The 25,813-nt window shown below is 47.0% G+C and overlaps 1 protein-coding gene across 2 annotated transcripts; it reads right to left on the reverse strand.

The window, feature by feature from the left end:
- Positions 1-2,949: 2,949 nt before the first annotated feature.
- GTF3C2 (general transcription factor IIIC subunit 2) lies at positions 2,950-23,031 on the reverse strand. Of its 2 annotated transcripts, none has more exons than XM_060251257.1 (19): positions 22,952-23,031; positions 20,981-21,375; positions 19,758-20,136; positions 18,706-18,988; positions 18,403-18,497; positions 16,524-16,601; positions 15,804-15,905; positions 14,070-14,297; positions 13,317-13,428; positions 12,991-13,108; positions 8,718-8,749; positions 8,259-8,388; positions 8,036-8,180; positions 7,551-7,712; positions 6,202-6,289; positions 5,947-6,075; positions 4,788-4,931; positions 4,083-4,190; positions 2,950-3,814 (listed from the first exon to the last, which is right to left on the reverse strand). In XM_060251257.1, the coding sequence occupies exons 2-19, from the start codon at positions 21,315-21,317 to the stop codon at positions 3,599-3,601; spliced, it is 2,886 nt and encodes a 961-aa protein (XP_060107240.1). In that variant the 5' UTR covers positions 21,318-21,375; positions 22,952-23,031; the 3' UTR covers positions 2,950-3,598. The 2 variants fall into 2 exon arrangements, with proteins under 2 accessions (XP_060107240.1, XP_060107231.1); XM_060251248.1 differs by having other exon boundaries at positions 19,758-20,139.
- Positions 23,032-25,813: the final 2,782 nt, after the last annotated feature.

The raw sequence follows: 25,813 nt of genomic DNA on the forward strand, positions 1-25,813 counted from the left end.
GCCACCTAAAATTAGATATACTGCCCACTTGCAGACCACTGTCTCCCACCAGCCAGCTGAGAGTCAGGACAGTTGCCTTCCCATACATGGTGGGGCAGTGAGAGCTGGCTTCTGCTGGCATGGGCCGAGACTGATTCTGAGGGCAAACCTCAAACTTATTCTGGTTGCTGAATAAGGAGCTGGGAGCCACTGTGCATGACCATTCCCAAGGGCCAGTGCGAACACTCAGAGGGGAGGGACCTGGCAGAAAGGAGATGCTACAGCAACCCTCCATTGCACAGGTGAGAAAGGTCTCCTACCTTCTTCCATCTTGGTCACTGAAGAGTGGTACAGGGCCTTCCCAGCACATGCTGGCTACTAGCCACAGGAAGCCAAGGTCAGTCTCTGCATCTGCTTCTTGCAAGTCTGTCAGCCAAAAAGCACCTGGGTGGGAGACCCAATTTAGCCAGCATTGGAAATTACTGGCCAAACCCAGGGCAGAGTTCCTGCTGCCTCCAGCCCTTCTACCCCAAAGCTGTCCTCAGCTGGAATGCCAACAGAACTGGGGAGCTGACCCCATATCCGTGTTCTCTAGGGAGCGCATTGCACCTTGTTCTTGAAAGTTGTTCAAAGCTGTTCTTGAACATCCCCAAGATTTTGCTCCACCTTCTCCCTCCCCCTTTGGAAAGGAATTCTACCCAGTGCTTGTCAGGCACTTCCAGGAGACACATTCATACAGAGAGGATGGTCTCCCTGCCATTCCTACAAGCCCTGCCATCCTAGCAGAGCAAGGACCACCCCCAACCCTTGTAGGGTGGGGTGGGGGGTTGGGAGGGATGTTGCTGTCTTCAGGAAATCCCTCCACACCAAGCACAGGCAAGTGCGCAAGCCAAATCCTTCCTGCGCCCAAACGTTGTGTTCTGTCTGTTATCTTGTGGAGTACTTATCTGTGCGTGCACATCAGTGTATTTCTAGTGTGTTGTGTGTCCAGGTGTTTAACAAAGTGCTGAAAGTACCAGTGATCCCAATAAAGTAACCTGCCTCAACATAAGGAGCCAGTTGTTGGGGGGATGAAGGGTGTCTGAGGAGGAGGGGGGAGAAGCAGTGTGGGGGAAAGGGACAGCTGAAGCTGGTGGAGAAAGAGAAAGCACCATGTGGCTGATCTTTCCTGTGGGCATCACACCAGCTTCAAAGGACTGTGGATACAGTAACATTCCTTTCTCCAGTTTGCATTAAAAAAACAGACTCAAAGCACAAGGCTCTTCTCTCTTTAAGGAGCATCACAATCAAGGACAACAAACCAGAAGCCACTAGAGAAGGAAAGGGAAGCAAAACACCTGCAGATAGGAACCACCATGGAAGGAGAGCTGAGCTGGATAAGCTTTCAAACTGCCCAGGTAGAGCACATGCTGGAAGTTTGCTTTTTTAAAATGAGAAGCAAATTCCAATACCATCAGGCACAACAAAACAGCTGCTTTCACAGGCATTCTTCATTGCTGCAGACCCACAGAGAGTTTGAAGATGGCATGCAGGGGTCCCTCCTGCTGTTTGTAGTGGTCACTGATGTCCCACATGTTGCCACCCTGCAAGAAAGGCAGTAAGGGCAAGGAACTAAAACAGGTTCCACACTGCCCCTCTAAGAGACTCCCCCTTAGTTGCTAAGCCCGCTTAGCTCTGGTGAGGGACAGGAAGGCAGGACATTCTTAACCTTGCCTACCCACAAAGGATTTGGTTAACTTTTGCACTGAAAGCTCCACAAGGAAACAATCTGATTTAAGCCACTCCAGCAAGATGTGTGAGTCTGCAGGTCTGCATGTGCAAGACTGTTCATTTTGTGGTGGCTGGAATTTTAGGGGTGTTATGACTCTCTGCTCACAACCTGAGTTCGATCCCGGCAGAAGCTGGGTTCAGGTAGCCCACTCAGTCAGTCTTCCATCCTCCCGAGGTCAGTAAAATGAGTACCCAGCTTGATGGGGGGAAAGTGTAGGCAATGGCAAACCACCCCGTTAAAAAAGTCTGCCGTGAAAACGTTGTGGGGTCACCCCAAGGTCGGAAACGACTGTTGCTTGCACAGGGGACTACTTTTACCTTCATGAGACAAAAGACGTATCAAAAGTGGAATAAAGAGGCCAATAAAAGCTGAGAAACGAGGGGGAGGGGGGACTGAGGAACAACACAAGTGTAAAATCCAAGATGTCTCCCCTTCCCAACTCTGTATCATTTCCTCCCACACAACTTACTGATGCTTGGAAAAGAGAAAAGGGTATGAAGACTGGCGAAACTGAAATTCCTATACCTCTCTCTGGAAACACAAAGACCTGACCTGGCCTGGCCTCCATTTCCAGCATTAACACCTCCCTGAGCTGGGGAAGCCAGGGATGACCTTGCTAACCTTAATGTGATTAACTTGCATATCCAACAGGTGCCAGCATATCCAACAGGTGCCAGGCTAATGGGCTTTTTTGCACGTGTCAGCAGAGTTCTTTGAAAAAACACCAAGCTGCCAGGTAGCACCTCCTTACCTTACCGAAGAAGGGCAGACCAAGGACTGAAGGGGGGGAAAGGGAACATATCACCAAACTTGACCCAAATAACAGAAGAATTTCCCAAGTAGTGGCAGAGAGATCTCTGCCAGACCTCTCACCTACCACTGGGAAGACGACAACTGCAGATTTATACCCCGCCCTTCTCTCTGAATCAGAGAGGCTTACAATCTCCTGTATCTTCTCCCCCCACAACATACACCCTTTGAGGTGGTTGGGGCTAAGAGGGCTCTCACAGCAGCTGCCCTTTCAAGGACAACTCCTGCAATAGCTATAGCTAACCCTAGACCATTCCAGCAGGTGCAAGTGGAGGAGTGGGGAATCAAACCTGGTTCTCCCAGATAAGAGTCAGCACACTTAACCACTACACCAAACTGGCTCTCCCAAAATGGCAGCCTCCTTTCTATCTTCAGAGAGACAGACACCCTTTAAAAACCAAAATCCACTTTACTAACAGTTAAGACAACAAAATAGCTCAATATGAGCAAGGTTGCGGCCCCCAAAGAGGCAGGCAGAGGGGAGGACTATAAGCTGGCTCTTCTTGGTGTAACATTCAGAGCAAATACAGGCCTTTGGAAAGCGGCAAGCCTCCCCACCTGCCCACCCCCCAGTCACTGGCAGGCCCATGCACAGAGAGGGGAGACAGCATTATTCTGCTGAGCCAGCCAAAGGGAGACGAAAAACCCTTTCTTTCATAGACTGGCGCCTTGCGTCATGCAGGGGGTAATCCAAAAGAGAGCCTGACACTCCAGCTAGAGATAGCATGCCCCTTGTCCTGGTGGAGAGGTCCTGCCAGGAATGGGCTCATCATCCATAGTTCATGAGGCAAACCCTGTTGGTTGTTGGAGGGCTCAGGACAGTCAGAGTGGCTGGCTGAGCCCCATCCCTTTTGTGCTTCTCTGCAGCCTGTCCATTCTTCATCTGGCTGACCCCCAGAGTTCAAGTCAGCATCCAGCTAGTCCATCAGCTGCCAGAATTCTGCAGAGACCATCAGTGCTCCACATATTTCACAGGAGACTTGAATCCCTGGGTGATGTGTGCTGATAACAAAAGGACTGTGGGGTCCCAAGTGCTGCTCAGCTGACTGCAGTGTGCGCCCCAGCTGGGTTGCCTCCAGGTCCACCTCCCTGGTCCTCTGCTTGGAACATGGCGCTGAACTGGGCCTGGCAATCAAGCAGGAGCTTGCGGCTTAGGGGCGAAGCCAATGCACGAAGGCAGTGCACCCGCACGATGCCAGACTGGCCCCCCGACACCAGCCAGCTGTGGCAGTCCAGGTTGGGGCTGAAGCGAACCTGTCAAGGAGAGGATGCCAATAAAGTAGAGGGAAAAGAGCAAGAAAGGGGAGGGGGAAGGAACAGGCTCTACTGCATGCTTTATCCCAGCCACTCTGGACCAGTCACCTCTATCCCAAGGCTGTGATGGGCTGGATCCAGCCACAGGCTCTCTGGCAACAATCCAGAGATTCTTGGTGCAGAGGTGTGTGTATAAGCGCCAAATGTACAATGGGATACCTGAGGCTGCCTCCCCAAGCCCATGCTGTAGTCCCTTTTTTCTTCTTACCCTGTGAACGGCTTCCAGCTGCAATCTGCCTAGGCCATCCCCTTCTTTTATTCCTTGCATAGGGGTTTGCTTCCGGGACTTTCTCCTGAAGAAGCCCTTGAAGCTCCTCTTCATTTGGGGGAAGAGAATGAAGGTCAGAGGAGAAGGGAGAATCAGGCTCAAGAGCAAGTGCAGCCGGCCCAAGCAGTGGCTCAGCTCACCAGGGGGCAAAAGTGAGGGAAAGAAAAAAGACTGCACCCCCTGTGGTGGCAGGGCTCCAATACAGGCCAGCTCCACGACTCCTGCTGTCAAGTCAAAGATTGATGAGCCTGGGACTGGAGCCTCATCATTTGGCTGAAATGACTCTTATCAACCAGAAAACATGCCGCAGAATGGGAAAGATGGAAGAATTGAGGGGCAGGGAGGCTGGAGCAGCTGGAAAGCAATGATAGGACTCCTGGCCTCTTGGGGATTATGAAAGGAGGAGAGACAACTGCCACCACACACCTTCATCCCCACCACCGCCCATCCCCACAGTGCTCAGTCTCTTTTCCAAACACAGTTTGCTAACATGAGAACAACTCCCCACCTCAAGACCAAATAGGCAGAAGGCAACCATACAGACTCCCATGTGAAATGGGACACCAAAGGGGCCATACACAGCCTCCCACCACCTCACTAAAGCCTCCCTTCCACCTCACGTGGGGAAGAGCCCTGCTTCCTCACCAGGTCGGTATCCTGAAAGTGGATGTAGTTCCGGGTCACCGATTCACTGTATGTCCGGCCCTCCACCGGAGGCTTCTCACTGGCTCCCGTCCTTGCATCAGTGCTGATGGGGCCACAAGGTAGCAGGTCTGCCTTATAGACAGGCTACATAGGGAAATTCAGAGAACAGTTGAAGGCAAAGAAAAGATTCCCTTGCTCTGATCCTGACCTTAAACATGGCTCAGCTCAGCAGTATTATTATTTCTCATTAGAGATAGCTGGATGTGCACAGCTGATGGCTTCCCCAGCCTCCTCACCCAAGAAGTGGCTCAAGCAAGAAAGCCAAGCCATTATGAGCCAAGCGAAGGAATTATATCAGCCTCTCCCTCCTGGAGAAACTGGCCAACAATTCCTTTGCAAGACATTAAATGTTTACTGGCTCATCCGCAACACAGACCACCCTAAACTCCATTTGTTGTTAGGCTTCTTGGTGCTCTGATGACTGTGGAAGAAGCTGGACAAATGTGCAGATCTGTGGGAAGGGTGGAGGAGGAGGAGAGTGCAACATGAAGGCGTAAGAAAACATCTGAGACTCTTCATTTATTTTCTCTCCACCCCATATTGAGAGACTACTTCACAATTGTACATTGTTAGGTGTTAGAAAACCCCCTTCGAATCTAACCTGATTAATGAAGTAATCACTAACTCTTACAGGAAGGGAAGGTGCTGACCACTGAGAAATTAGTGTGGAGTGCAGTGGCTCCAAATCAGAGATCCTTTGCCACCATTTCTTTCTGTGTTAAGAGGAAAGAGGGTTGATCCAGAAGCTCCTGGCCTTTCCACGGTAGAGGAAAATGAGGCTAACCATTTTTTGGGGGGGGAGGGGGTGGGGGAGGGAGAGTGTTACATTTTCCTCAGAGCTGCTGTGGAGATAGGAAATAGCAGCAGTAGCTGCAGCAGCTGGACCGGTGGGATGCTTAGGGAATTGAATACTTCTGGATTGGAATGAGGATGACCACGCGTTCTCTCCGATCATATACCAAACAAAGAATGTCATCTCTCTGATAATGGCCAGGGCTCTCTTCTGTCCCTGTAATATGTGATCAGACAATAATATTTGGGAATGCCCTCAACGCCATCAAGATGCAGCCTCCCCAAAAGAAATGGCAGCAACACCTACAAATCGGCGCTCAGAAGGTCGTTTGACATTGTGTGGGTTGACTGACAGGTCGGGCATCATGGCGGCCACCAGCTCCCCTGTGGCATCTCCAGCAGCTATGGTGTTCAGCCAATCAGATCCAGAGATGCTCTGCAAAAGAAGAGAGAATCTAGAACCAGGCACAGGGCTCTGCTCCTTCCATACCCAGCTAGGCTGTGGAAAGGCCTCAAACTGAATGTCCCTTCATTTCTGCCTTCTGCAGGAGTGGAAACTTACCCATACGGTGCCTTTGCGAGGGGCCACAAAATAGGCCCGGAAGTCCAGATAGCCAGCATCCAGGTAGTGGATCCCACATAGGCCATACCTGCAACACAAGAGGAGTAGGGGATCATGATACTTGACTACAGTGTACAATGGCCCAGATCCCACCCCATGCACACATATTCAGTACTCTACTGCCATTCACCTATCAAACAATCCAGCATCATCACTATGTTTGATCCAGAGGAGCTTCCACTGAATAGCCAACAAGTCAAAACACTAAATGCTGGCAAATGTAGCAGAAAGATCAACAAACATACAAGGACTTCAGTTTCAGAGAAGTCTAAGTACTACAAAACTGTTTCCAAGAACAGATTTCTATGTGGGAGATGCCAAAACAAACACTGAGCTAATCCCAACACATATCCAGCTCTCTGGACCTGCTGCCTCTGCTTAAAACCAGGGCTAGCTATACCTTTTCCAGTGTGAACCTTTATATGGCAGAAAACTTAAACACAGCACAGCAGTGAGACCTGAACATCCAGAGTCCAACAGGAAAATCTTATATTCATATCCTACTCTTTAAAAGCCCATCTCCAGAATCTGATCAGAACAGCTTCAAACTCAGCTCAGAGGACGTCCTCAAACCTGATATTATAGAATAAATTATAAATTATAGAATAAATTATAGAATAAATAAATATCACTTTTACACAACCTCCCCATAATGTGTGTCTGCATAATATATGCGTAACTTCCTGAACTGCTTGCCAATTTCACAAATAAACTAGACCTGTGGCAGCTAGAGAACACTTTGATGGTGCTCTCTGGAACTAGACTCTGAACTGGGTACTCCAAAAAACCCTAAGAACATGTAGAAGATAAGGCAATGTAGGCTGGGCTATGGCACTCGTATAGAAAAACTCTGATGGAGCAAGCTGTATGGGAGCGTATCTGTTTCTTTGTGTACATATGTAAACAAATTCTGTTGACGCTGCATTCAAATTGCCCCTACATTCAAGCAGAGAGCGCTGTTATTTATAGCACTGAAAGTTGTTATTTACAACAGGCAAGCACCCTCACATAACACATTTATTCTGTGTAACAAATGTGGAAAAAATTACATATGGCATTTTAACCTGTTTGAGAAAAGTGTGCAAGTGAGGCTTCTGTGCCCTATTGTGAAACTACTGCCCACAATCCCGCAGGAGACTGCTGGCTCCCCACAGGGTACCAGTGCAAAAATGATAAACCCGGTTTCCTATGACTGGCGTAAATTCAGCTACAAGGCTACAAACGACTGTGTAGGCTCCAAAGCAGGCTTTTGTGTTCTTCCCAAAATACACATATGCATACACACTCACGAGGCATAGCAGTTATCCTGCGCAACTGTGATCCCACTGTAAGGCAACAGCCAGGCAATTTCTGTGCTCAAGAAACGCTTGATGCTGTTGACGGGCTCATGCAGCCGGCGCAGGTCCCAGAATTTGATCTTGCGATCATTCCCTGCCGTCACCATGAAATTGCTACAACAAAAAAAGATTGTTCCATTGACACTCCAGTTTCTTTCCAGAGGGAAGGCACCATCTTCAGCTAGTCATAGCCAGAAAAAGACTGAGGGTAAGGTAGGCTCAGACTTGGCTGAGAAGAGGCAGAGGCTACCAAGACAGATTGCACTCAGTAACTGGAGGCCAAGAAGCATCTCTCTGTAGGCAACCCCAATGCCAACCACAACTGCTTGGCTTCTTCTGCCACAGTCAGGTTGAGGGTTGCCAATCCCTGGAGGCTAGGTCACTGAGGAAGAGTGGCTCTCACCAACCTCTCATTCTTCACACACATGTACACACACCTGTTTGCCTTGCACCACTGGATGTTGCGCACAGCATGATCATGGGCAAGCAGGCAGTGAAACGGGTACAGCTTGAGGGAGCCATTGGGCTGGCGGACTCGCTGCAGCAGGGACTTGCTGGAGAGATTCCACAAGGCTACGGTGCCTGGAGAGAGGAGACCTTAAGCCCAGGACTGTAAACTCCCCTCTTCCCTACCCTCTCTACAGGGCCTTCCCTTCTCACCATCATAGAAGCCAGCTGCCAGTTGATGGTGAGGCTTGGTGGGCATCCATGCCAAGCTAAAACACTGCCCGCATTCAGAGGGACTACCTGCCTGGATGGAGCCCACTTGCAACGTGGCCACACACTGCACCTGAAGAGAAAGAGATGCCACCATCAACAGCAGAAAGATAACTGGGGGGAGTGAGGGGAGAGTGAGGACCAGCTCTGTCTTTCCAGAGTAACTGCTGGTCCAAGGGAAACAGGCTACTCTTACCCAGCTCTGAACCAGGGGGAGGACGCCAGTAAATTTCAGTCTGAATGGACAGACTAAACTTAACTGGCTAATGAGGGGCAGCCCTTTGCAAAAAGAACCACCTCTCTCAAGGAACTGGCAGACTGAAAGATGTAGGACAACTTGTGCCTCCACCATAGGAGCCTGCAGAGGGGGACACATTAAGGGATGCAGACACAGAGACATACCTTGCAGATAGTGTGCCGTGGGGATGGTCCATCTAGAAGAGCAGGAGAAATTGAATCAGATGACAAGCAATCTCAATCCTTTTTTTTCTATAAGGGCTGGTGGGACAGCCTTCTTCCAGTCTAAGCACTCCCTTCCACTGAATTCCAGGAGCTAGATGGGATCAAATACCACCTGGCCCAGCCCAAATTCTTGCCACATGGCAATTCTCCTCTCTATCACCTCATGGCCTTCCGTTTAGTCCAGGAGGTTCAAATGTTAGTTTCCCCCAGTGGTACTCCACAAGAAGGAGCAGAAAGGGTCATATTACTCACACTAGCTTCTTCTGAGCTGTTACCTTCCTTGAACAGGCCCAGGAAAGCTAGCATTAGTGAGTCCACACAGAGGAAACTGGGTAGAAACAGCCTGAAGCCACAAACAGAAATGCAATGCACTCTCAAGAGTGGCTAGCTCCCTGAGAGAAGCAACTTGTGAGGAGCTCTGCAGTCACATGATGTACTTCCTCTGCAACTCAAATGCCTCTGCAATTAAACCCAATGTAGGGAACCTGCCCAACCACCACTTGGGTCCTTGGCCAAGGCCCTGTAAGAAGCTTCACAGCTTAGCCAAGATGGCACCTTTCCATATGGAGGCATGGGTAACTTTTGCTGCCCACCCTCCACATAGCAAGAAGGCAATCTTCAAAGAGAGAAATAGGACAACTACCGTCAGGGAGGGCACAAAGATCTCCCCCATGCCAGCTATACTATAGAAGGCCTCAGCCCAAGTGATAGGAAGGGACTATCAAGATCAAACAGGTGACAGATTGTAAATGCAATCAAAAGGAACATTATTCCTCCAATTACCGGTATATACATTTTACATGCAAGATACATTAATAAAATTACTACTTTATTTTGGAAATTTACATAGGGTTCCTTATAACCTCAGATTCCTTAGAGGATGCAAGTCCCATTTTAGTAAAGGAGGATTTAATTTTCCTTATCTCAATTTGTTAGGCATATTTGTTAACCTATACTAAGAACATAAGAGAAGCCCTGTTGGATCAGGCCAATGTCCCATCTAGTCTAACACTCTGTGTCACACGGTGGCCAAAAAACCAGGCACCATCAGGAGGTCCATCAGTGGGGTCAGGACACTAGAAGCTCTCCCACTGTGCCCCCCCAAGCACCAAGAATACAGAGCATCACTGCCCCAGACAGAGAGTTCCAACAATACGCTGAGGCTAATAGTCACTGGTGGACCTTTGCTCCATATCTTTATCCAATCCCCTCTTGAAGCTGGCTATGCTGGCAGCTGTCACCACCTCCTGTGGCAGTGCATTCCATGTGTTAATCTCCCTCTGGGTGAAGAAGTACTTCCTTTTATCTGGTCTAAACCGACTGCTCAGCGATTTCATTCAATGTCCACGAGTTCTCATATTGTGACAAGGGAGAAAAGTACTTCTTTCTTCACCTTTTCTGTCCTATGCATAATCTCGTAAACCTCTATCAAGTCACCCCGCAGTCGACGTTTCTCCAGGCTAAAGAGCCCCAAGCATTTTAACCTTTCTGTGTAGGGGAAGTGTTTCAACCCTTTAATCATTCTAGTTGCCCTTTTCTGCACTTTTCCCAATGCTATATTTTTTGAGGTGCGGTGACCAGAATTGCACACAATGTTTCAAATGAGGCCGCGCCATCGATTTCAAAGAGAGAAACAGGGCAACCACTGTCAGGGAGGGCAAAAAGATCTCTCCTATGCCAACTGTACTATAGGCAGCCTTAGCCCAAGTAACAGGAAGTACGGTAATACTAATTACTCTTCTCATCTTGACTATCCACCTTGGGCTATTTTGGAGGGTTCTTGTCTGGTGCCCCTGGATTAGGGTCTATTCATGCTAAAATAGATCCTGTTCCTCTTTCAATTTCTGCAGTTAATGATTTATGGCATATATTGTCACAACAGTATAAGTTTGATTTTCACATGCTAAATTAACACTATTGGCCAATCTAAATTTAAAATTTGTGAGAACTTTTAAATTAAGGCCTTGGTCAATTAAGAAGACAATGAATTTTTTATTATTTTTTCAGCTTTCTCCCTTACTCTTGAAAACTCAATCCTCTCATGGAATCAATACAGAAAATGAAGCCCTCAGTATTTGTTTATAAATATTTCATGCCAATAAATTAATATGATATAAAGAGCCTCAGAAATGCGATGTGGAGATGGATGTTGTTTCTATGGAACCAAGCTGCAACTTATTCAGCAAAAAAAAAATGCTCAGGATATACTGGACACCAAAGTGTCAAACTGCTGGCATTGTAACTTACAAGACTCATCTCAGAACCAACGCAGCGTAGTGGTTAAGAGCAGCGGACTCTAATCTGGAGAACAGGGTTTGATTCCCCATTCCTCCAGATGAAGCCTGCTGGGTGACCTTGGGCCAGTCACAGTTCTCTCAGAACGCTCTCAGCCCCACCTACCTCACAAGGTGCCTGCTTTGGGGAGAGGAAGGGAAAGGTGATCGTAAGATGCTTTGAGATTCCTTAGGTAGAGAAAAGCAGGGTACAAAAAAATACTCTTCTTGTTAAATATATGCTTTGGGCCTGCCCAGTTATTCACAGTCTTTTTGGGAGGAAGTAATTACTCTTAATTCTGTATTAGAATATTAATTGATCTTTGAGGATGCTTATGAACTTTTAAACAATTTGCCGGTCGCCTGGAGACTAACTGATGGTCAATGAAAACAGAGCCTTCATGTCCTTACTTATATAATATAACAACACTGGAGAGATAAATGCCCACCCTCAGCAATCCTATGAACAGAGGACGTTACAATCTTATCAACATTTGAACATATGGCATATAGGCAGCAACTGTGCATAGACATAGTTTAAGATATTTAGAAACCTTTTATAGATGCTCATCTATAGACTTGCACCACTTTTATTGTATTTTTTACTACTTTCTGGTTGGGGGTTACAATTAATTTTTTTTTTTTTAAGATGACAGACTGCTAAAGCTAGGGGGAGGGCACAGCAAATTTGTCCTCCCCAGCCATCTGTCCATCAAAGAGATGTCCTTTTGGGGCTCTGTCAGACTCTGGCAAAAGTGGAAGGACTAGGAGGTTAATGGAACATTAAGCATATGTGCTCCCTTGCTCCCACCCACCAAAGGCACTAGGAGGAGAGGGGAGGGGCTAAGGGCTCAGCCTGGACTCCCTGGGGACTGACTGGCAGTTATCACCAGAGGCCAAGGTTGAGTGCCCACGAGTGCCACACACACACACAATCATAACCATCATCATCAATCATTCTTGTAGACAGATGTAATTACAAGCGTCATTAGCTGATATAGTTGGCTGAGCAGGGGAGGGGGAAGGGGGCAAGAGACAGGGACAAAGACATTCACTGCTGGAATTCCGACAGTTCCATGAAAAAAAAACATCTTACATCATGGTGGAGGACTGCATTGAAGGCTCTTGCCTGCAAAGATGTGAAAAGTTTCTCAGCTTGGGGAAAGGATAACTTTAGGAGAACCTTTGTGGGGGGTGGGGAGGAAGAAAGGGAAATTAAGAAAGCAGCAGGAAGCCACAGTTTTCCCTGTCCCCTTATAGGGAGGCCATAACTGTGCTACAACAGTCTCTTGAATCCTGCAAGAAACCTTTGCTTCAGAATGGAATGTCTCAGCACTCTTCAGTAGCAAATTAAGTGTGAGAAGACTGCCGGTGCTGAATGTGAAAGTCCTGCAAACCATCATGGCTATCATTTGCCAAGGAAGAACTGACAAGTTTGACTTCTTTTGCTGAAGGACTGTAACTGTGGCTTGTGGCAAACTTTGGGCTTATTAACACACAGAAGCTCACCAGGCAGAGAGGGCTGATGTGGAGACAAAGGGTTTGGATCCTGACTAGTAGATTACTTGTTCTTGGACATCCAGCATTAAGAGCTCTCCTCTGACTGATACTAGATACAGGCTGCCTCTAAGCAAAGGGCAGTGGCCGCTTCTCACCAACGCCATCCAGTTTAGAGAGTCCAACTAACCTCCTCACCTTAAGTAGTCATGGGCTGGGAGAGCGTCCTTCTCTGCCCTAGAATGCCTCCCTAAACGCTGCTTGGTTCATTAAAGTGGGGGGGGGTGAGGGAGACAAGATTTCTCCATCAAGCTCAGAGGGGAGGCAGAGATGCCCAAGACAACCACACAGGTTCACAGTCACCTGGGTGTTTGGTTTGCTGCAACAGACACCAGGTCCAGCCTGCCTACCATTCTCCCAGGGGATGTTACAGCTCTTCCTACCTGTTACCTGGGCTCTTCTGCAGGCATGCAAATCTTGGGCATGTGGAAGGCTGTACAGCAGCACCTTGCCATCAGAGAAGGCCACAGCCAGTAGTCCCAACCGGCTCATCTGGAAAGACTGCAGGGGGCAGAGAGACAGATGACAACAAGGGTCTTCTCAAGAGGCTTTTCTGTCACCTCCCAATAGATAGCAGACGATGTGTGGGTTGCCTGCTCTGCATCCCCAAAATTTCATGGAAAACAAAAGATCTCGGAGACTGGTTTCTAATCTACTTCTCTTGTTTTGCAAACTCTCCAGCACAACTACAGCCAAGAAAAGTTCTTACCTTGCGTCGGGTGCCAGGAAGTTCCCAAGCTCCACTTGGGCAAAACTTCATATCCCAGATGCAGCCATGGCTGGTGGCAATGGCGTATGCCAGTCCTGGCTTGGTTGTAGACCTTGAAGGAAGAAGAGATTGTAAGAGAATCTAAGGTAAACCTTGTTCATTTACCTCTGATTCCTTATCCAACCATGCCCCCACCCTCATGTTGATGGAATGGAGTCAGCCATGCCATTTGGTTCCCACTGCAGTGAACAGAAGTCTCAAAAAAGTCTGTTTCTAGACTGTCCACAGTGTCCAGAAAGAAGAAGTCTGGGAAGGCATTCCATTGACTGAGGAAACCATCTCTCCTTGTTGCAAATTCTCACTGCTGCCCCTACAAGCTTTCCCCCCTTTCACATAACCTACCCCTTATTTAATCTCCAATGCACTATTCTGCACAGGCAAACAGGGGACCTAGCTTAGCATAGCAGCAACTGGCTCATGGGGACATCTGCCATGAGGAGACATGTGCATTCCTCTGTCCCAAAACAGAAGAAAATCATTTTGCCCATGGCCAACCGACAAGTCTCTTGTGGGACTGACATACCTGTAATGTATCCCAGAGCCAGAACCTTAACCCCAGGGAAAGTCCCAGACTTGAGGCAATGCAGCAAAAAAACCCCATCCAATGCCTGCATCACTCATTTGGAACACAGGGCAGCCCGAAAAATGGTGGACAGATCCTGCAGCAGCCTCCCTTCTTTCTCCTCAACTCACCCCGTGTCTTGTTGAATGGGTCCTAGCTCCCAGAGCTGAAGCAGAGCCGGCCCTGTATGGATTCCCACCAAACTGTGCCGGTCATCCATGCCTTGGTTGCAAGAGATGGCCACATACTGGGATGCCATGGAGCCTTCAGGGGTTGGGCACCACTCCATGGCCCAGATGGGTCCCCCAACAAAGAAAGTCATGTCCAAGCGTTCCTCGTGAGGCTGCAAGGCATTAAACCTGCAAGGTAGGAAATGGGTGGGGGGACACATTCAATGGCTGAGCATCTGCTTTGCATGTAGAAAGTTCAAAATTCAGTCCTTGAAATCTCTAATTCAAAGGACCTCAAGTATGAAAGTGAGCAAAGACCTCTCTGCCTCAGACCTTGAGAGCTGATGCCAGTCACCATGGACATGTAAAATACAAGAAATTAGACTGGGGACATAACAAACACATGGGAGCACATTGTAGAGCCCATTAGAAACCCAGAACCAAGAGGCTTGGGAGGTATGTTACTGAGAGAGCCAGTGTAGTGTAATGGTTAAGAGTGGCAGATTCTAATCTGGAGAACTGGCTTTGACTCCTCCACATGAAGCCTGCTGGATGACACTGGGCCAGTCACAGTTTCCCTCAGAGCTCTCTCAGCCCAGCCTACCTCATGAGGTGCCCCTTATCATTGTAGGGAGAGTAAGGGAAGGCAATTATAAGCTTTGAGGCTCCTTAGAGTAAAGTGGGGTACAACAATCTACTCTTCTACTGGATGAGAAAAAGCTGCATCCACCCAATACAGGGTATACGGGCTTGTTAATAATCCCATTATACAGAAATCTTGGTGAACTTCCTTATTGCTTTCCCAAACAGATGTAAACTCCTACATATGCTTTCATCCAGGCTCTGAGACTCAGGCCTCAGCTGCAAGCAAGCTGCTTCCAGACTTTGCCCCATTTGTTGCCTGGCCTGTATCCAACACCCTCCAAGGTTTATAAGAAAATCAGAAAGTGGATTGCTGCCTCTAAAAGGTCAATGCCTGCCAGACCAAGCAGTTATCCATAGTTCCCCATCCCTGATAACATTTAATGTCCAATTATTTATAGCATCCAATGAAGAGGCTTATGAAAGGGAACCCAAACCATTCCTAGCCTATATCTGTACTCCAGAGCATAACAATGCCATTCTAACCATTTGGAATTAGCAATGAATAGGATGCCTATGTGAGTATGCACACTAGGGTCTCTTTCACCAACAAAACATCAGCACCCTAGGTGACCTAATGGGATCATTCCCTCATTTAACATGTTATTTACTACATCTTGAACAACACTCATGCTGTATCCTCTCGAGTTCTGTCCATTCCCTTCCTCAAAAGCCAACAATTACATCTTGTTCCACATTCTATCAGACCTCTGGTACAGACTCAATATCCCAGAACAGTTCCATTTCTCTTTGAACCTGCTTGTAGTCCTCATTTTTCCCAGAGGAAAATAGCCTTGGAACTCTGGCCACAGTCTGGTAGCAACTAATCTTGCCTTCCTGAATATCTCAGGCCAATCTCTAGGATTAATCTACTTCCTTCCACTACCACTGACCTTTGGGGGGGGGGGATCATTGATTAAAAACACACCTGAAACTTGGGATCACACTAATGCAGGAACAGTCATATGCATAATTTCTACTCTTTTTTTTGCAAAAATAACCCCAGAACGCATTACAGCACCACCCTGCTTTCCCATCCATCTTCCAGCATACCTGTTAATCCGGTAGAGGATGCTGCTGTCCTCTTGCAGACCTTCCCGCTTGATGGAGAAGAGAGGGGATTTGGTCTCCGCAGGGAGGTATTCATTCACTTCACTTTTGGAGATGGAGAACAACAGAGTGGAAGCTCAGTCCTATGAATCCTTTGATGTCATCCTCCCCTCAACCCTCCCTTGAGAAGCACAACAGCTCCCCCATCCCTGAAGATTGCAAGCTTCCTTGATGCATGCCATGTGCAGTCTGCTTCCTGATAAGCATTCATTCACAGCACTGGGGGCAAGAGGGACAAACTCTTCTGCCACAGCAGCCACAGAGCACACCCCTTATCATTGCCCTTAACCTTTCTTCCTTCCCTGCCAGTCCAGGTGTCCCTCTGACATCTGACCAGTCACAGCAGCCACTGCCATGTGCCTCTTTCTTCACCTGCTTGCTGCCCCCAAGGAGAGCCAATGTGGTGCAATAGTTAGACTGAGACCAAAGAGACCCAGGTTCAAATAGCCAGACTGCCATGAAGCTCACCAGGTGATCTTGGGCCAGTCACTCTCTTTCAGCCCAACCTACCTCATGGGATTGCTGTGAGGATAAAATGGAGGAGGAAGACCTATGCACGCTGCCCTGAGCTCCTTGGAGGAAGGGAAGTATAAAATTGGACTGATCAATATGACACAACAGCTAGAGCTCCTGTTCAGCTTCTCTCCCACTGACACCACTCACCTCTCTGACAAAAAGACCCATTTCTGAGCTGAGGGGATCCACTCTGGAAACTCCCAGTGAGAGTGAAATTGCTCACGCCTGGGAAAGAAGAAGCAAGCATAACCACACAGTCACAGGGAAACAACCAAGTTTGCAGAAAAATCCAGATTTAAACAAACCCACCAGTGCAAATATTGCAAAAACATGCCAACCAACCAAAAACAAACAAAAACAAGCTAGGGGGCATTTTGGGTTGCCCAGCAACCCAAAATGGTGCCCAAACATTGGCAGTGGTCTGCAGGAATAGAGGGGACACAGAAGTGGGTTGAAAAGGAGACCCAAAGGCAAAGGAAGTGGATTTCCATACCTCTATGAATCCTCCTGGGACCTAACCCCATAAACAGTGAAATTTTAAAAGCTAATGAAGTCAGAAGGAATACACTTTATGTTCTTAAACCAGGATAAGTAAGTTCATGCTTCAAAGCAAGTACTACATGTATTTTATATTTTCCCAACTTTTTTGGCCCATAGTTTTACAACGCCAGAGGATCTAAATCTCTAGCCCAGGAGTGGTCAAACCTGCTTAACATAAGAGCCACACAGAATAAACATCAGATGTTTGAGAGTCGCAAAACATGAACATCAGATGTTTGAGAGCAGAAAGGAAGGCAAATAGATGAAGGGTAGGAAAGGTGGAAAGAAAGCAGCTTTAAATGCATTTTCCAAGCCACCGGCTTCTCTAAATTGGCTGATGGGATGGGAGCAGGTGTTTGAGAGCCACCCAATATGTGTGAAAGAGCCACAGTTTGGCCACCCCTGCTCTAGCCGTTACACAATGTGCCCCTCTGTCACTGCCTTGCAAACACTCCATTTCTTTATTTAAAATATTTATCACCTTCCTGTTTAATGAGCCATATAAAATGATGGCAAACTCACCCAAGACTAAAAACTGAAACACTAAAACAAAGAGCAAAGAAGATTTTAAAAAATATGGAGGGGGAAGGAAGGTGCGTGGTCCAGTGAGCAAGATAAAACCTTGGCAAGCAGCTGCCAATCAGAGCAAACGGTACTGAGCTGAATGAAAACAAAGGATTTGACTCAGAAAAGAGGTAGATTCGTATGACTTCCAAATATAGCAAAAAAGCAGCTTCTCTGTTCATTGCTTGTTTTCTGTTTATGACAGCCCTTTCCTCAGGTTTCCAATGGGATGAGAAAGCAAACAGTGATAGAATTAAGTGCCCCTCCCAAGTCATTTGTATACAGAGGTACCAAGTCTTTCCACTGCTCCCAAACTGCAATCTGTAAGATCTGTTGTGTTCTGGGACTCCAACTTCTGGGTTAGTAGCTGTAGCATTCCCTTGTACAAGGACTCTCAACCTTTATGAGCCTATGGACACCTTTGAAATTCTGACACAGGGCAATGGGCACAGTCCCAAAATGGCTCTTATAGCTTACCCCCTGTCATACAGTGACTATTCTTGTACTGTGCTGGCAGCTTTTGCTAAAGCAGTTTTAAAAAATCTACACCATCAACCAAATCTCCAGTGGCCAATCAGAAGCCTTGCTGGATAAAAGCCCCACAGACTTCCTAAAAATACTTGGTAGGCACAGGAAAGGTTTCAGCAGGCTCCGCTACACCCACAGGCACCATGTAGGAAACCTGCCCTAGAAGTGCAAGTGTTAGCACCTTCACACCACAAAAGCACTTGTACCCTCCACGTGGACAAGTAGAAGTATCAGGTGCCATCCCTTTGGGCAACACACCAACGCCACCCCTCCAGCTAGGGGTCATCAGCATCCACTCCATCCTTGTCAAACCTCCAGTTATCTTCCAGTTCCCCAAGCTCATCCACTTATTGAGAAAACCAGGAGAAAAATACACAAGAAGCTCTGTACTCACAACTGATGGGTGACCCTGAGAGACTTCCAGACAGGAGCCATGACAGAGTTGCGTAAGCCGTTGGAGGCAAACCCTCGGCACTGAGTCTTAGGACGCTAGAGAAAAGAAATTGCCATGTAAGCTGTCCCCAGGATCCTGGAACCTGTTCTCCAAAGTTCATGAGAATAGCACCCTGCTCAATTAAGCCCTCCAAAGCAAGGTGGGCTCTGTATTCTGAGATCCCTCCTCCCTACCAGCATCTTTGCCTTAGAAGTATCTGGCAAGAGAGGCCCCGAACATAAAAGTACTGCAGAGCTGGGTTACCGCAGCTCCCGGCAGGCTGTGCTCTGGCTCAGGGTCAGATGCCTCACTCAGTAACAGGTCACTCTCTTCCTCTTCCTCGGCTTCTGCCGCCTCCATAAGCCCTTCTTCCGAGGGGACAAAGTCCGCATCCCCATCATTCTCCAGCTTCTGCTCATGTGGCTTCCGACCCCGTCGCTTCCTGACAGGCTCCTCAGGCTCAAGGGTGCTCTCGGAGGTCCCCTGAGTGGAGGGCTGATAGGCAGATGTCAACTCCTCAGCCAGTTCCTGAAGGTACAGAAGGGCTCTGGGAACATACAAGGACACAAGGACATGGGGCTAAGTTGCAGAGCACAGAATTCCACCCGCCATCCTCCAGGGTTTGCTGGGCAACAGCAGGATCCACTCTCAGAACACTGTGTGAATCTAGCACTCCCAAGAAAGACAGCAACATTGGACCAAAAGTTTGTCATAGCTGCCTCCATCCTACCCATCTAGAAGCCATACTGCTTTATATTTGATAACCAAGCTTGTAGGGGTCTGATCAGCCAATAGAAAAAGATGCTCACAATTACAGTAGATATAGGATTGGTGTGTGTGTAATTATCTTTATATATACATGTAAGCGCCATATTGGGAGAGGCATTTCCCTTTTTCTCTGATACCAGAAGTGTGTAAAATGGGCCTTGATGCAAGATTGGAGGGCCTTTTTTTTTGTGTGTGCTGCTTACCCATATGCAAATAAAGGCAGATTAAGTAAATAACTGGTAAGATTTCAATACCTAATAGTTCTAGCAAAAAAGCCAACTCCACAAAACTGCAGAAAGCAGTATCATTGAGATGAGATCAAGAGGAGCTTAATCACGAGTTAAAAAGAACATGCAAAGCATTCCTGAGCAGCACAGAGTCTCCTGCTTAATCCCAAAAACAACCTTATGAGAAGGTATCCTAAACTCCACTTCCCCAGTCATTAACTAGGAAGCTCCTTTTCCAGTCTACCAAATAACTTTTACACAAGCTTTTGCTATCTGTGTATTCCTTCTCTCCAAATGAAGGTTTTAAATCCTTTTCCTTACACTTTAGCAGCCCGGCGCTTTGGACGCCCCCCAGGAGTAGTATCCAGGCAATCTTGGCTCTCGTCACTGGCCAGCAATTTCTGCTGGTGAAGGGGTTCAGTCGTCTGGCACTCCAGTCCCTGTGACAGTTTCAGCAGTAGCAGCTCTGCCTTGGATTTGCGCCCTCGCTTCTTTGGTACCTTCACAGGCAGGGAAGGACCATTCTCTGAAGGCCCAGGGACCTCCCCTTGAACTCTGGGCTCCTGAGGAGGGGGGACCTTGCGAATCACTGCTTTCTTTTTGTGCTTCTGGCCACGGGTAGGTTTCTGTCTCAATGGGATGGTTGCTGACACAGCTTCAGGATGAGCAACAGCCATGGCTGTTAACATGTGGAACTCATCTGCTTGGAAAGAAAAAACCAGATTAGTGCAGACGTTGACCATGCATGAAGTGATACAGAGGACTGCACTAGGTGAGGCTCCCAATCCCATACTTGACCCTTTAGCTTCAACTGTCCATGCAGAAAGCCAGCTCCAGTCAGTTCACCAGTGAATCCAGCAATTACATTCAATTTATTTTCAGCTACCCTCCCCACTTCAGATCCTCATTCTTGCTACAACAGAAGCCCCAAATCCTGAAGGATCCAACAGGCTCTGCAGAACTGAGAACTAACTTTCCACAAGACTACAGCCAGTATAATAATTTAATGTACTGCCCTTTCACACTACAGAGTCTCTGCACGAATCCTGATACCTAAGAGTAAGGATAGGATAATCCTTTCATCAGCAAACCACACCCATTAGACCAGCCATTTATTTCCACCCAATCAATCTCCAGACATACCTCCCCCCAAAATCTCCATGAATGGATGCAGAAAGGCAAACTCTTTCAGGGCCTGTCTCATGCAGACTTGAGCACAGTGAGAAATGGCTGATGAGCTGGACTCTAGGACAGTGCAGCAAATGTAAGGAGAAAGAGGGACAATCAGTGCAATCCTAAGGACACTTTCCTGGGAGTAAGTCCCATTGAATAGGCTGTAATAGAATTCAGAGTAGACCTGTTTAGGATTGCTCTCTTAGCCTGTAATCCACCTTGTTCTCTTATGCTCACTGACTCTGCAAAATATTTTCATTAAGCCATTTCTTTTCTTCTCTTCTTTGCAAAACAGATAGATGGAATGATTCTAGTTTCCAGCCATGGCAAAAATAGGCTTATCAGAGACAGAAAAACACCCTGAAGCATACCAGAGGCTTCCCGATGGTCTGTTTCCTTAGGTTGCTTCTTCAGTTGCTTAGGAAGAGGCTCGCCTTCTTCTGACTCCCGTCCTCTCTTCTTGCAGCAGGAGCTCTGCCATTCTTCCTGGAGACAGCTTTCCACACTAGGGGTGACTGCTGTGTCTGCCTCACTCACAACTGCTCCAGTAGAGGTCACCACCTCCAAGGCTGTATCGATCTGCCCACCCCAGCGAGTGTTCTCTGAGCAAGTCTCCATGCAAATGGACAGGCTGGCACCTCCATCCACTTGATCTATGGCTTTCTTGGCTATCCCCATGGCACAGCCTGATGTGGGGCAAGATTCCATGAAGGCACCACAGCTGTTCAGGGAGGTGCTATTCCTCCCATTGCGTTCTAGGCTCTGCCTGCAAGAAAGGGATGAAAATGAAGGAGCGTACAAACAAGAAAAACCATGGGAGGACTGGTATTGATTGAAATTAAGTCAGCAAATACAGAAAGTAATTAATAGCTGTTCAAGACATTTAGAATACAAATCTAAGAACACTGAAGAATGAAAAATAAGAACACAGGGAGCGAGAAACCCACTTTTCTAAGTTAGGTAAGAAATAAACAGGTAGACACAAGCACACATACTTTTTTTGCTGCCTGTAGGATGCTTCTTTCATTACTTTCAGCAACCTGGTCTTTGTGCAAGGTGTTGCTTCACTAAACAATAACTTGAATTGGGCAGGCGCTCTTACAGCAGGCCATCTTTGTTTTGCTTCCTCAGCAGAATGCTGCAGTATTAGTATCCCAGACTAATCCGGAGGAAGATTAGTATGGGTTTGGGCTATTTGTTCCTGCTGTCTCCTTTACCACTGTGTCATTATTAGTTATTGAGGATTGAACCAAAGGCCAGAAAAGGGTCCTTGATATGTCCTATTCATTTTGTGGCTTTAGCCAATGCATTCTGCTTTAGATCTCTATCTGTAAAAGGGCCACAACAATTATTCTTCCCTCACATGGAGATTGTGGGGCTAAGGAAAAAAAACCCAAAGAATCTTGCAAATTAAATGTTCTAGACAAAGAACAATACAAATTATATACAGCAGTAATGCATTACCTCAGCAATACTACAACATGTCAATACTATTAGGGCCACACTGTAGATAAGAGTGGACTTATGGCTCAGAGTAGCTTGACTAAGGCCATGCAAGAACATCATGGCAGAGTTGAGAATTGATGAAGGTGTTTCTAGCTAAACTGCAGTTAAAAAACAGCTGAGGATGCATTTAGTTTTCTGACAATAAATATATTGTCTGTAATATTCTGTAATAACAGAAAAAGTATTCAAGTAACCTTTATGACCACTTTATAAGGGGGTTCAGTATTATCCTTGGGGAAAAAGAAACTCTCCTGATATTTCTGGAGACATATGGATCCAGCCAGGCTGCCTGCCATCTCCTGCACAACACCTCTGCAGTAGTACTCAGAACGTTTCTGGTTAGATGTGCTATTTTAAACAGGCACCATACAAAGTGTTTGCTCTAGTTTCAGTCTGTTTTTCCCCTTCGTTGCAACTATTGCCATGCCAAGATGGTACCGCCTTTTGATTGCTGGGCTACAGCAACCCAGGTTCAAGTCCCCATTCATTAGGCAACCTAAGCCACTCTCAACTTAGCCTACCTCACAGGGCTGTTGTGCTGCTAAATAAGATGAGCATGTAGAACTATATTCGACACGCTCCTTAGAGAAAAATCGGGATAAAAACGTGACAGATGTCTCCCGAATGCGACTGGCGTCTTTGTAACCTGGATGGCAGAACCTGCCGGCTAGGCCAGCCGGTGATTCAAATCAGTCCGCAAGAAGCTCCTAGTTGAGGGCTTCTGCACGGGCCGCACAGGATACCGCTACCCAGAACAATACCGAGAACCTCTCCCCTCCTGTCGGGAAAAGGAAAAAGCCCAAAGAGCCAACCAGCTGTCCTCTCGCCACTCTCACCTCGAACCGCCTTTTCTTCACAGAAACCGGTCGGGAGGAGGGGTGGCGGAGCAATCAAGATGGCGACCGTTACGGGCTCGTTCCGATGACGTCAGCGACTCAACGAGTACGCGCTGGCTTGCTGCGCGCGACGCGAAGAGCTTGCTGCTCAGCCAGCTTTTGGAAATATGGCCTGTACATTTTTGTGCAGCAGAGCACCGTTGGAGTATAAGAATGGCAGAAATGTGGGCTCTTGTAACTAACGCGCAGTGTTGTGTAGAGTACGACTGCCCCATATTTAAAAGTTTCCTTTCTGCTCATCTCTTGCCTTGAAAATCTTCCACGATGGCTGTAAATTAGCAACGCTTTCTGCTATCAGTTTCCTACATGGTACGATGTCCTTACCTAGATTATATCATAGCCCACTCTCTTTTAAAAAAAAGTCTACTAGGATCACATCACTAAGCTCCAACTTCATTCTCAAACCAAGCTAGCTAGCAATAATCCTCACTTTGCTCTGTTAGACTTGAGTAAAGTTGCCACTTGCCAGCTCTGGGTTGGGAAATATCTGGAGATTTTGTGGGTGGAACTTGAGGAGGGACAGCAATGGTGTATAATGCCGTAGTCCACCTTCCAAAGCAGTCATTTTCTCCGGTTGAAATTATCTCTGTAATATGGAGTTCTCCTGGAGATTGGCAACCCTATTTTTCAGGAAGTGACCATGTTGGTCTGTAGTAGAACAGCTAGATTTGAGTCCTGTAATTCCTTAGTGGCCAACAAGATTTTTGAGATATAAACTTTAAGAGTCAAATCTTTTGTCCAATGGGAATGATTGTATATAGCCAAAGGAAACTGGAAAGCCCCTGGGTCTGTTAGACCTCTCTTGCTCCATAAATTTATCCCATTTTTAACAAAACCACCTAAAGCTAGTGACCACTGCTATTATATCATGACAGTGAATTCCACATGTGCCTTGGAAAACTGCAGCTGCCTCTCACTGAAATTGCATCACTAGGTAATAATGGAAGCAGAAGTTTCTAGTTCCAAAGACACCCCGCTCCCATTAAAACCACATAAAGTAGGAAGGTTATGGGCACAAAAAGCTTCCATTTGTCCCATCGTTAATAAGGTTTCTTTGCACAACCAGGCAAGGTCACTTAGAAGCTTCTGGAGTTCATATAAGGAAAATTAATTACTCAGTTCTCCACCTTTCCTGCCATTGGCAAAATATCCCAAAAGTCAATTTAGCTGAAAATTTTATTATTTTAACAGATGCAGCCCAAAGCCACAACCAAGAACCCAAATAGTGCACTGCTGTATTGTAAATCATTATTATTCCAAGACAGAATAAATTTTACAGCATATTGATGGAACTCTCTGGAGCAGTGGTGCTCTGAATTCTTGATGCTTGGGGGTGGGGGGAGCAGCAAGGGGAGGGCTTAACATAAGAGAAGCCATGTTGGATCAGGCCAATGACCCATCCAGTCCAACACCCTGTGTCACACAGTGGCCAAAAAAAAAAAAATTACACACACACACTGTAGCTAATAGCCACTAATGGATCTCTGCTCCATATTTTTATCTAACCCCCCCCCCCCCTTGAAGCTGTCTATGCTTGTAGCTGCCGCCACCTCCTGTGGCAGTGAATTCCACATGTTAATCACCCTTTGGGTGAATTACTTCCTTTTATCCATTTTAACCTGACTGCTCAGCAATTTCATCGAATGCCCATGAGTTTTTGTATTGTGCGAAAGGGAGAAAAGTACTTCTTTCTCTACTTTCTCCATCCCATGCATTATCTTGTAAACCTCTATCATGTCACCCCGCAGTCAACGTTTCTCCAAGCTAAAGAGCCCCAAGCGTTTTAACCTTTCTTCATAGGGAGGGTTCCAAACCTGTAATCATTCTAGTTGCCCTTTTCTGGACTTTTCCCAATGCTATAATATCCTTTTTGAGGTGCGGTGACCAGAATTGCACACAGTATTCCAAATGAGATTGCACCATCGATTTATACAGGGGCATTATGATACTCGCTGATTTGTTTTCAATTCCCTTCCTAATAATTCCCAGCATGGCGTTGGCCTTTTTTATTGCAAACGCACACTGTCTTGACATTTTCAGTGAGTTATCTACCACGACCCCAAGATCTCTCTCTTGGTCAGTCTCTGCCAGTTCACACCGCATCAACTTGTATTTGTAGCTGGGATTCTTGGCCCCAATGTGCATTACTTTGCACTTGGCCACATTGAACCTCATCTGCCACGTTGACGCCCACTCACCCAGCCTCAACAGATCCCTTTGGAGTTCCTCACAATTCTCTCTGGTTCTCACCACCCTGAACAATTTAGTGTCATCTGCAAACTTGGCCACTTCACTGCTCACTCCCAACTCCAAATCATTTATGAACAAGTTAAAGAGCATGAGACCCAGTACTGAGCCCTGCGGCACCCCACTGCTTACCGTCCTCCACTGCCCATTTATACTCACTCTTTGCTTCTAGTGTCCTGGTCCCACTGATGGACTTCCTGATGGCATCTGGTGCTTTTGGCCACTGTGTGACACAGAGTGTAAGACTGAATGGGCCATTGGCCTGATCCAACATGGCTTCTCTTATATTCTTACGATGTGGGTATGCACCTTACCAAGCAAATTTGCAAGAAAAAAGTCACACTACAGAACTGCAGCCTATTCCACTTTAAGGACAGAGGGTTCCCAGTATCTGGCCCTGACCAGCAAGTGAACCCAAGATAAGAAACAGAGCTGGAAGGTATCTCAAAGGTTATCCAGTCCAACCACCTGCACAATGCAAAAAAATCACAACTACCCCATCCCATTTCCCCAGTGACCCATGGCGTATGGCCAGAGGAAGGCAAAAAAAAAGAA

Source organism: Heteronotia binoei, chromosome 1, assembly GCF_032191835.1.
Source record: "Heteronotia binoei isolate CCM8104 ecotype False Entrance Well chromosome 1, APGP_CSIRO_Hbin_v1, whole genome shotgun sequence".
NCBI classification, from domain to species: Eukaryota; Metazoa; Chordata; class Lepidosauria; order Squamata; family Gekkonidae; genus Heteronotia; species Heteronotia binoei.

Coding starts and splice junctions, on each gene's coding strand:
- GTF3C2 (XM_060251248.1), bottom strand. CDS start 21,317: ATGGAATCTTGCCCCACATCAGGCTGTGCCATGGGGATAGCCAAGAAA. Junction 20,140..20,980: donor AGACCATCGGGAAGCCTCTG/GTATGCTTCAGG, acceptor TTTCTTTCCAAG/CAGATGAGTTCCACATGTTA. Junction 3,815..4,082: donor AGCTGGAAGCCGTTCACAGG/GTAAGAAGAAAA, acceptor TCTCCTTGACAG/GTTCGCTTCAGCCCCAACCT.